The following is an 11,879-nucleotide window of genomic DNA, read 5'->3' on the forward strand; positions in this document are numbered from 1 at the left end:
CTCAATGTCATTTCAAAGCATATGAATTCATATATAAACTGATGGGAAAACAGACAAATTCTCAGCAGAGACATTAAAAACAATGAACTTGTCCTTGTTCTTCAAATTCTAACAAATAGGCACAAAAAAATGCATCTTCTAACTGTATTTACAGAGCTAGAGATGAGGACTTGATTGGGTTCTGAGGCAAGTCAGAACATTCTCTTTGTCACTGTGTACAACTGGAAGGATAATCTGTCCAGGCTGTGCAACTTCTATTATACAGAGAATTTAGCCTAGGAAAGAGTAACCTGCACCACAACTTCCTCACCACCTGAACATATAGATGTTCACAACACATCTTCAGCTGGAACACTTCAGAAGCAGCTCTCAATTCCTTACAATGCAAGGTTAAATCCAAATCATGCAACAGTAACACCCCTTAGTAACTGCTCTGCTACCTCAAGCAAGAGAAAGAACTGTAGCCAAAAGACAAAACTCCTACTTACTTTATGCAGCCAATGATGACCTGTGTCAAAGGGTAGATCAATGGCTCCATGACCTCACTGGGGTAGATCGTGCTGAGAACCCGGCACCAGAAGTACAGGCAGTGGATATACTGCCAGTTATACACAGACTGGAAGTTCTCCTGCAGGAAAGGCAAGAACACAGGCACAAACTTGAAGATGTGGCATTGGAGAGGAGCTCATTGGTTTCTCTGCAGTTTCATTCTATCCAGCATTCCCCAAGAGGACACTGCTCAGAAAGGAATAACTAACATTTTAGCTGTCTCTGATGCTAGTGGCTGAGCCACCATCCAGCAAGCTCAGATGCTGCACTGGCAGCATTATGATTTGGTTCTAGTTAGTGCCCTGAAGGAAGTAATGAGCTACACACACATTGCTTTTCTTTACAAGTACGGCTCATTTGAGAAGAGTGATTTAATAACTCAGCTCACAGCAGCTGGTGGGATGTGGCCAAGCATTAGGAAAACTTTAACTGTTCCATTTACCCACAGTCCCTGGTCTCCCACAGGTAGGAAGGCTGGAACCTTAAACACCCTCGTAAATTGTCTTCTGGCTTCTGCAGACCAGAGAGGGGAGAAAAAGGGTGTGTAATGCCAGAGTACAGGTTCAAGCCAGCAAGAAATTCATCTGAATTCATCTGTATTTCCCCCCTCTGCACTCAAACTCCTTTGGTTATGTAGCAGCTGCAGCTGGAAAAGGTAGAGCACTCCCAGCTCTCACCAGGTCACTGAGATGTACCAAGAAGCTCATTCTCAGCTTCTCCTGCATAGAACAGAGGTACAATCTGCTCTTGTAATCACTCCCGACAGCCACCTACTGCTCAGTTTAAATTGGCTTATTGCTGGGATTTGTGCAGTTGTCATTTCAAGTTCCTACAACCCACCCCAGCTGTGAAATCCACTGGATTTAGTTCTTGTCTAGGCCAGAATTGAGGGTGTAAGAAGCCAATGCAATCCAATTAGGGCATATGCAGCCCAGACTTCATTTATCTCTGCTCATTTATCCCCACGTCTGAATAGCCAGGAGATTTAAGTGGTCACCAATCCTGCCATGTTTGGGAGCAGCTGAACAATTAATCCATAAGGGTCTGTTTTGCTAAACATGAATAAAGCCAGGATTAGCAATCCCACTCAGATTTCCAAGGTCAGACTGGAGGTGGCTGAAATCAGGGCTGCTCCCAAAAGGTCTGAGCTGCTTTGTTCAATTAAGTCCTTCAAATAGTATGGACTTCACTGCAAAGAGCCACCAGGGTGGCTCTTAATCTTCTTTACCTTGAGGTTTTGTGACACAGGCTGTAAACAGCAGCTTCAGAGTGGAAAAAGAGTGCCCAAAGCAGAAGATGGGAAGTGCACCACAAATTCTTATAAATTAGGGAGAGAAAAGTGACCCCACCCGGCAGGTACCTTTTTGTCTGCATCCCTGCTGAAATAACACAGACTACAGGGTGATCTCTGAAGCTCCCAGTCCCTTCCTTCCATACTGATGTGTACCCACCTTCTTCTTTATGGTCATTGCACTGCGCAGGTGAATGGCGAGCTGACGGATATAGATGAAGGCATGCTGGTAAGAGGTGTGTGTGTCCAGGGCATACATCTCTGTCAGTGTACGTTGCATGAAGTTGATCATGGGCAGGACATTGGGAGAGGTGAATCTGGAATTCTTCACAAAGGCAATGTACATTTGCTGAGCAGAAAAAAGGACAAGATTACAACCATATAAAACAGAACAAAACCATTCTTTCACTAGCATATCCCACCCAGGTATGTCCAAACCAGGGGTGAACTGTTCCTTTTACAAGTCATTTCAAAGGAGTATGGGGAAGTAATAATCCAGCCTGCTGTTTCTTCAGGGAAAATGAGAAAGAGTCCGTTTAGCAGAGCTTGGAGCTGCCCATATCATTGTTTCTCTGCAAGAACTGCAGGATGGCTTTGAGCCACACATGTGTAAGGTTGGTCACAGTCCTCTTTCTCTAACAGTGGTATCTAAGCAAACTACACTTGGCAACCTCAGCTATTAGCTGAAAGATCAGAGCAGCTCAGCAGCACCAAGTAGTGCGTGAGCACTTGAGGAAAGCCCTCAAGAGGCTGAAGATGAGTACTTATCCAGCAGACAGATGAGTACCAGCAGCCTTCCCTGCTATGACTCTGAATACCTCCAGCAGGAAGCACAGTAGTAGGAAGCAGGATATTGCTCTGTTCTTCCCCGTTTGATTTTCTGGAGGTAGCCAGCATCATCCCCAGCACCTGCCCTACCCAACAGGCTGCTCTCTAAGGTCATTGCATGTAACATGAGAAAGAAAAGCTGCAGAGACAGAAAGTACCAGCCTTACCTTGAGCAAGGGACTCAGGTAGAGCTCTTTCTTGTAGCGGCAGATCTTGTTCAGCACAAGGAAGGCCAGGACTCTCACTGTTTCCTCCCCTGTGCTCCACAAACTAATTGCTTGCTGGAATAGAACATAAAAAGACTCAGGTAAGTGAAGGGATAAAGGGCCCCTTCCTGGTTACAGACAGGCCTGAGCTTCGCTCCTTCACACCATAAAAGCAAGTGAGGAGGAAGATGACACAAAGATGGCAGGCTGTATTGTCATAACATCAGCCACAGCATTCTGTCCTCACACTCTAGCTGTGCGACCACACAAAAGGCAAGGCTGACATTGCCATAAGCAATAAAGGAAACTGTCCAGAGCTAGCATGTCAAAAACAAATGCACTCTTATTCAGGGGCCTAAATACACACTTGAGCACAGGCACCACCAGCTTGTGCATGTGATGATCTCCTGGGCTTTGCAAATCTTCCTCACCATCCCCAACAGCAACACCACGCTGCATCACACATTTGACCAATACATCTTCCAGCCCAACTAAAAGAGTGATTTTGAGGTCTTACATTGCATTCTGCAGAATACAACTACAGTTACCATGAGCGCGAAATTCCAGTTCCTCAAAGAATGCTATTAAGAATGTATTTATCTCTGGAGAGGGGACACCAGAGTTTGAGTCCTGAATTTATCAATGCTTTTCCCCTCTAGGCAAACAGGTTGCATTTCCCAAGATACATCTCCTTGCGACAGAGTTCTGACTTAATTTCAGTTCCCTAGGCTTTCACTGTATTAATTCAAGCAACAGAACAACAGGGTTTGGAGCCAGAGACAGGACCTGCGCAAGGCAGCACTTCTGATGAGCCATATCCTTAGTCACTGGTACAGGCATGACGATGAGCACCCAGTGCAGCATAAAAACCCCCACATCAGCTGCAGAAGGGTAAGTTAGTTAATGTAGAGGTCTGGGCCAACAGACAGCCCACCACTGACACGTACACTCATTAATCAGAGTTTTACACATCTCTGCATTGCATAAAGCGATTGTATATTGGTCTCTTAACTTCTTGAGAAGCAAGTGAATAGATTTTGTTCTTCCCAGGCCTGCCTGCATTTACCTGTTCAGAGCATAGATGGACTCGGATGTGTCAGGCCCTGTCAGGAAGCATCTGCTCCAGCAGGACCACAATGATGGCTGGTGCCTCTAAAACTAGTTATCTATAGTAATGAACTCTACACAAAATCAGAAAGATTCCAATCACAGGGCTGAAAAAGCCTACTCTAAACTCCCTATTGTAGCAGTGAGCAGACTGCTACACCTCCAGATATGAGGTGTACCAGCCTCCCATCACTGTATAGCAGTCATCTTTATCATCAAAGGCTTCCCAGCCTCATTTAAATGCTGTGTTGAAGCTTTCCATTTAAATGCCACCCCGTTGCCCTCTTCCACACCCCCTTTGTTTTTCTTAAGTGCTCAGCAGTTGTGACTAAGTTGCTGCAAATACATTCCACCCCCAGCTCTGGAGAGGGAAATAGTATCACAGACAGACACACACACACAGGCAGCAATTACTCCATCTGCACTGAGGAAGCAGACACCTCCGTGTCACTTGGCATAGGGATTAGTAGTAGCTACACGCAGAGCTACATGCCCACTCACCTCAGTGTGACAGCACTTCATGACACCTAGAAAAGGTGACACAAAAGAAGCAGGAATCCTTTCCAGAACCAAAAGAAAAGCAAGGGAAGAGGAGTACAAACAACTGAGGTGTCATGGGATACAGCCCAAATCCCACAAAAGGCTCATCAGAAGGGGTTAAGGAAGTAACTTGGATCCAAATAACACAGAGGACATCACCTTACCTTGAGAAGTGCACGACACTGCTTTGGAAAGGACAAAAAGTAAGGCACTATGGAATTAACATGCTGAAGAACTGCTGCACCAACTGAGGCTTCTGTTAAACAAGACAGGAGCTACGGAAGGAGAAGAAAACATGATTCCATTTAGTGCAGAGTCCCCATCACCTCTTCTTTTACCATTAAGCTGTTTCCAAGTATTTCTGTTAATAAACGCCTGGAATACCAGCCTTCCATAGGAAGAAGCTCAAGCAAACTCACAAAAGCTGTACCAGGAAAGAAACAGACATGTGATGGGTTAAATAACACCCCTGAAAGTGCATCACCCTGGCAAATGTGAGCGCAGGCTACTGGACTTGGATGGTTAACGGCACCTGAGCTCATCACATAAAACCTCACTTGCGTACACTGCAAAAGCAGTTTAAGACAGCTTACAGATGGCAGGACACCAGTGCTGTCTCACTACAGTCAAAGCATGATGAAGACACCCTCACGCTACACAAGGCTTGGAAACAGGCCATCAGAACTTGAGAACTTACTGGATTTCACCAGGATTTCTTTCATGGGAAGCTGGAATACTCTTGGGTATCAAGAGGTCAACTCTAGCTCAAGGAAAAGGTTAGACAAGCTATTAAGAAACAATATCTTTATATTGTTTCAGTTGACCTGGAGCCAAACCCGGAAACGTTAGCAGTTTTAATGTGAACATGAAGTGACTCAAAGTCACTTCAATTGGAGAGAGTCATGCCTGATGCAGTGCTCCCTCTTGCCTCCAATCCCAGTTGCTGGAAGCAGAGGCATTTCTTCTACTTTAAACTTTCCTCCTCATTCTCCTCCTTGCACTGCAAGGATTCTGGACTGAACAGGTCTCCTTTGCAAAGTCCCTCATACTAAAAGGACAGAAGATATTGTGCTAGAAGAACACTGTAGTGAAGCCTGGGACAAAGGGGATTTGGAAGCAAGTACAGGACCAGGGATACTTCACCAGGACTGCAGTGCCAGCTTTTCTTCTTCTACTGCAATCTCCTGCTGCTGGCAAGAGGCACCACAAAACGCTCTTTCTGCTAAGTCATTCTGCCAGCTTACAGCTAAGACATCAGTGTGTTCTTCTTATATGCCCTTCCTTCAGCTTCTGAACAATGAGTATTTCAAATGTTATTGTGTTTTTGATATTCCCAAGTTGAGGATTATGATGAAGCAATCAAAAAATTAACTGGGGGTGGAAATTCCCTTCAGAACTAATCCATCCATTGTCTCTGAACCACATGAGCAACTTGAGATGGATGAGTATCCTAGAGGGATGGAACACAATCATACTTGGAAATGTCATATGTGAGGTTATTAACATTACATCCTTCACATTTATTACAAGTAGCAAGATCATAATGCCAAAAATTGAACTGAAGATGCATAATACAGGAGCACAACACTGCAACCCACTAAATATTAAGTCTTCAGACAAATCAAGACAGGAAAGTACCAGAATATTAACTCAGCCCTTCTTTACAGGCTGCCTGTTTTGACCCAACCACCCTACGGACCTCCACATCTTTAAACCAAATACTCCCAAAACAAGACAGTGAATTGGATAGACACAATCTCAGATGTCCAAGGCTTTTAGACTCGCTGAGATTGCTTCTGCCCACAGCAGCCTCAGCCAGTCTTCTTCAGTCTCCACTACACAAGAAGGCACAGAAATCAATACCCAAGGTTCCCAGTATTGTGATAACTAGAAAGTTACCCTCAAATTAGATTAACTGCCTTTCCAAAGGGAAAAGTGACTCCACCAGTGTTGTTTACTGCTGAAAGCCCATCTGCCTATTCCAAAACATCCTGAACCTGAACAGAAGCCCAGTGATGCAGACTGACCCCAGTAACACCACCATGCTGAAGTTTCTTACTTGTATGCTACAGCCAAGGTACACTTTTACATCCAGTCGCAGCTTGCTCCAAAGTGGGCTGGTGGAAGGGAGGATCAGTCTGGAAAGGAGCAAGAGTTGGGTTTAGGTTTAAAAGAACCCCAAATAAATTAGATGTCAGCATCAGAAAGGGAGTTCAGTCCTTTATATTGCCAGTGAACAAGAACAACTGCTTGCAAAGCAAGAAGTTAAAGGAGTAACAACTGTTATGGGTGAGCAGAAGTACTTCTGACCTGTGAAAACTGCCTGAAGCAGGAGAAAATTCATTTCAGAGCTTCCCAGCATCTCTGGAAGTGTGATACAGGGAGCTGTGACACCAGAAAGCCTGGTGCAAACCTGTATCACACTGATGCTATCTTCTAGTCAGGCATTCTGCAGCCATTGCCTGAGAACAGAACAAGCTGGCTTGTAGCAAGCAAGTCTATTTTGGGATCAAACTAGTTGTGAGACATTTGCTGTAACTCATGAAGTAGTGCCCCAAGGCCATCCCAAAATTCAGACAGTCTGTACTAGTCATGCTTGGGGAAGAAACCAGACTGGTATTTACACAAAGAACTGGAATTTACTTCTCAGACTAGGCACCATTGTCAACAAGGAACCTAAAGTTTAGCTCAACATTCCCTCCAGGGGATGAGGAAGGACTTAATACAGCTGCTAAAGCCTTGGATTAACAAGTCACATACTTGTGATACTCCACGTACATACAGGCACCTTTTCCAGCTATGGTGCAGTTCTCAAAAGCCCCAAGCAGCTTTATCCCACCTGCAGTTCTCAAATCTCAGACTTACTTGTGCTTATTCTTTGGGGGTTTTGGAAAAAGCAGCTTCTGCACGTAATGGAAGAGGTCCCGGATACAGAAGGACACAAGGGCATTGAACACTGGTTAAAAGAAGACAGAAAAGCATTTGTAAATGATTTGCCATATATTCCCAATCTGAAAAGAGCTCCTGAAGGTAGTTCCCATAGCAGAACTATCCCATTTCCTCAAGCTTCCACATAAGAGCAGTTTGCCTTACCCTAGACTTTAGCTAAACAGCAGTATTACAACTGGACAGCTTTTCGGCACAGCAGCCATCTTTTTACCCTCTGATCGAACAGCTCCAAGCACAAAAGCAGCCTGACCCATCACTAGGAGTCCGTAATACCATCTCCCCCAAACCATAACGAAAATTAAAGGCATTTCTTAATAAATAGTCACCAAAATGTACAACATGTGAATTCTATGTAATATCTCGTATTAAAGAAAGCGATTTTAACAAAAGCAATGAAAGATATAAAAAGCCCTATGCTGGGCCAGAAATTAAGGACAGCAGGTGGATATTAGTCCCACCCCAGAGTGCCAGTTCCAGATGGCACACAGTAACAAGCTGATAAACACAGTGAGAAAGTCCCTGCTAATTTAGTGGTAAAAGTAAGTGTGGCTGCAGCATATGCAGCTCCAAGACACTAATGAAGAGGTTTCCTCTCAGCCAGGCTGTTGTGAGTCTAATCCAGGACTGTCTGCAAAACCTGGAGCTTATGTAAAAGGCGGCTAAGACTGGAGGTTGCATCTCTATTGTTCTACAGGTATGATAATCCTAAAGAGGAGATCTAGACATGCAATACTTAGCTACTTAGTCCCAGCTAGGGGAATGTGAACCTGATAATGCAGCTGAACTCTGAACTGCTCTGTGATTATAGAACACTATTAGGTGAGACTCAAAATAGCCTTGGATTAGTTCTAAGAGGGAACAGCAAGAAGCTGCAGCAAAAGTTGTCCAAAACCCCCGTGTACTGCAAGCACATAAATAGTACCTAGCTTCACCTTCACTCTAAGCAGCCTAGTGAATGAAGAGTGGTACTTTCCTCAGCAGCCTGCAAGCCCAGCTGCTCCAGGCACACACATCAAGAGGTGCACTTACACTCCAGGACACCAGAGGAGATACCACTGCACAGACACCACCAGGAAGATAAGCTACTTATGTGAAATGAAGCACAGAAAGGGTAAGTTAACTCCTGCCAGTACTTATCCCCACTCTCTTCCAACAGCTAAACCTTCCCTATCAAATGACTTCCCTCTCTCATTGTAGTAGTATGGCAACCAACTTACCTGCAGCATCAGTGACTTCAAACTTGCTGGGATCAGCCCCACCATCATCTCCTTTGGTGGTTGCTACAGCTGCTTTAAAGGCTTGAGTGATTGCATGGAATAGTTTTGGTGTTAGGTTTCTCTGAGGAAAGAAGGAAAGGACTGCTGAGGAGAAAAGGGAAGCAGTGTTCTGAAGCACTTCACTGGGATGGAGTACTGGGAAGTCATTGCAAGTTGGACTGCAAAAATGGCTGCACCTAACAGGGTGTAAAGGCAGAGTTAATGAGTGCTAATGGCCTCCACCTGTGCTAAAATGGGCTTTAGGGGTTTTAACTCGTTGGGGGTTGAGAAGCAATTAATCAGCTGCAAGCAACTATCCAATCTGACCTTTGCCTCTCCCTCTTAGGCAGAAGCAGCAAACCACTTCATCACTAAAAATGTGGCTAAAAAGAGTTCCTAGAGCTGCCAAAGGCACAATGCTTCCAAGAGGATACAAAATCCACAGTTAACCATTCTGACCCCTTCTGAGGCACACAAGTCTTCCTCAGATGGAGTGCACATACTCTAACCTTGCAGCCCAAGGCAAAGAGAAGTCATGCTGAGGTAATTAGAGCTCTAGGAATAAGACCTACATAACGACATACATTTTCTCTATAGGTTTTTGTGAAGGATGAACAAATAGAGTTCAGTCCTTTTGAGGCAGCAACACGTGTGGAAGAGTGTTTAAAGGAGAACTCCCTGCTCACCTCTGCAGCTCTTTTCCATTCTTCAACCATTTTCAGGCTCACAGGGATAAAAGAAGCTCTTTTCTGTTTGACTTTTGCCTGTTGCTCATCATCTTCATCTTCTTCATCACTTGCTACCTAGAGAAGTTAACAGCAAAACAGAGAACACTTAACACGTTTCTGGCAGCACCTCTTTTACTGAGTAGCTCCTGAAGAGGAAGGCAGCAGTGGGGTTTATTGGTGCTGTTATCAGCACTTTATGTAAGGCAGTAATGAAATCAGAGCTCTGCTACATAAACACAACATGCAATAACATAAAACATGGAGGAGAAACCATATCACTTAAGGCAAAACAAACCCTCACTGGGAAAGGTGACACAAAGCAAAAGCCAGAGAGAAGACACACTCTAAGGCTCTGCTTTGACAATCATTAAACTCTTCCTGCGCAGCTGATTTCTGATTACAAGCCTGCACACTTGCAGATGATCATGGCAGAAGCCCCACCCCAGCCCTCTGTGCCCTCATCAGCCTGAATATACTTCAGCCTTGCACTGAACTTCAACTATTTAACAAGTAATCGAAACACTTGGTTTCAGCACTCCAGATAGGGCCTAGTACCTCCAGTTTATCAGGTGGTACGTGTACCCTCTCCTCCTCCTCATCCGAGCTGTCCGAGGCATCAAAATTCAGCAAGGTGTGATCGTTTTCCTCCAAGAACTTATAAAACTCAGGATCCCTGTCCTTCAGCCGGGAGAGCTGGTCTTTGTGTTCAGATGCTTTTCCCTTCTTCCTGGTGGATAACAATTAACAGGCATTTATTCACTGCTCACACTTCTGCTGCTGTTGCAAGAGAAACAAGCAATTCCTGGGCACTAAAGCACACCTGCGGCTGGTTTGAGTGATGATTAGGGCTATGCCACAGCTCTGTATCCCTGCTCTAGAGGACTTGTGAAAGGCTACTTTAATGCAGCACTAAACTATTGATAACAAGTATATTGAGATATGAGATAGGGATCACAGGGCATGAAAACAAAACATCAGTTCTCAATTTCCCTGAATTACTCTCATAGGCTTTATAAAGAATACAAGGCACTGCCAGAGAAACCTGACAATGAAAGCATCATAAAATCCAATCCAGCATTAAAGAATTGCTTTGGCTTCTAATAATGACTATCAGTGCTTAAGAACTACTCTTCACTTTGTATCTTGCACGTACCCCAAAGTCCTCTGGTTAGAGCAAATACAAATACACACAAACTGGGGAAAGCTAAAGTCAGCTTTGCCTGAGTCCAATATACCCTGTGAAAGATTAAAAGCACATATAAGCGTTTCTTCACTGCAGTTACTGAACTGACCCAAGTACAACAGAAAACCTATCTTGTACCCCATAACCCCACCATGGTCACTGCCCTTTTAAACCCCCTTTGACCCAGAACCGGCCCATTCTACGGTAGATAGCATGAACCCTCTGCTTACAAATGAGGCAACACCGAGAAGCGCACCCAGCCGAGCAGCCGATGAACGCGCTGGGCTGCACCGCGCCTCACCTCGGAGCCGGCCGGGCCTCCCCCGCCAGCCTCGCCTTCCCATTCAGCCGCCGCTCCGCCGCAGCCCCTTTGCCGGGCCTAGCTTCCTCCTCCTCCTCCTCCTCCCAAGCACCGTCAGGCTCCGACTCAGACCCAGCAGCGAAGAACTCGTCCAGGCTCAGCTCCGCCAGACTCCTGAGGAGAGAAGGGGAGACTCAGCGGGCCTGCCCGCTCAGGGCGGCCCTAACGCGAGGATGAGGGACCGCTGACGGGCCTCGCCGGTGCCGGAGCACCCTAAGTAGCTCCCACCGATACCGTGGTACCCTACGGAGCATCCCATATCCTAGCAGCCGGCCTAGTCCAGCCCTCCCGCTATCCCTCACCTCTTGCCGGCGGCCGCCATGCCACTCTCCTGGCTCCAACGCGGTCGCCGCTTCCGCTCCCAGCACGCCCCTCAGCGGGGCGGGGTGATGGAGCTGGCCACGCCCCCTTCGAGCCCTAGCCACGCCCCCCACCGGGCTGCCTTAGCGGGGCCGGTGTTGCGGGACCCCCCCCCCACCGCTCCCGGTCAGCCACGGGTTCGAATCCCCCCTCTCACAGCTCCGCGGCGGGGGTTATTCCGGGTGAAGGAGGAAGCCGCGGGGCTGCCTTGTCCCGAGGAGGAGCCGCGTTCTTGCCCGCCCCTCGTCTCCCCGCCCCGTTTCCCCGCCGCGGGGCCGGCGGCAGCGGTGCGGGAATAGCGGTGCCCCGCAAGAGCATCCCGCGGGCCGGGCCGTCACCGAGCCGGAGCTGTGAGTACCACCGGGCATGGCGAGGGAGAGGAGGAGGAGGGAGCGGCAGGGCCGGACCCGGCCGGAGCACTGGAATCCGTGGGGATAGCGGGGGGCCGGCAGGAGAAGGAGGAGGATGCCCCCGGAGGAGGGATGCTCAGGGCGCAACTTTGTCTACCTGGTACCAGAGCA

General features: G+C 46.8%; 1 protein-coding gene across 2 annotated transcripts in view; it reads right to left on the bottom strand.

Moving 5' to 3' along the window:
- The window catches only part of NOC2L (NOC2 like nucleolar associated transcriptional repressor), a 43,892-nt gene extending 32,548 nt beyond the window's left edge, over positions 1-11,344 (bottom strand). For both annotated transcript variants that reach the window (XM_080631073.1, XM_080631072.1), the window contains exons 1-11: positions 11,301-11,344; positions 10,939-11,112; positions 10,010-10,181; positions 9,413-9,529; positions 8,688-8,808; positions 7,387-7,477; positions 6,581-6,659; positions 4,686-4,796; positions 2,836-2,949; positions 2,001-2,189; positions 489-628 (exon numbers count right to left, since the gene is read on the bottom strand). In XM_080631073.1, coding sequence (XP_080487199.1) covers positions 489-628; positions 2,001-2,189; positions 2,836-2,949; positions 4,686-4,796; positions 6,581-6,659; positions 7,387-7,477; positions 8,688-8,808; positions 9,413-9,529; positions 10,010-10,181; positions 10,939-11,112; positions 11,301-11,320 — 1,328 coding nt within the window. In that variant the 5' untranslated portion in view covers positions 11,321-11,344. The remainder of the gene's footprint in view (positions 1-488; positions 629-2,000; positions 2,190-2,835; positions 2,950-4,685; positions 4,797-6,580; positions 6,660-7,386; positions 7,478-8,687; positions 8,809-9,412; positions 9,530-10,009; positions 10,182-10,938; positions 11,113-11,300) is intronic.
- Between the last annotated feature and the right edge of the window lie 535 nt (positions 11,345-11,879).

Source organism: Psittacula echo (assembly GCF_963264785.1).
Source record: "Psittacula echo genome assembly, chromosome: 17".
Classification (NCBI taxonomy): Eukaryota; Metazoa; Chordata; class Aves; order Psittaciformes; family Psittacidae; genus Psittacula; species Psittacula echo.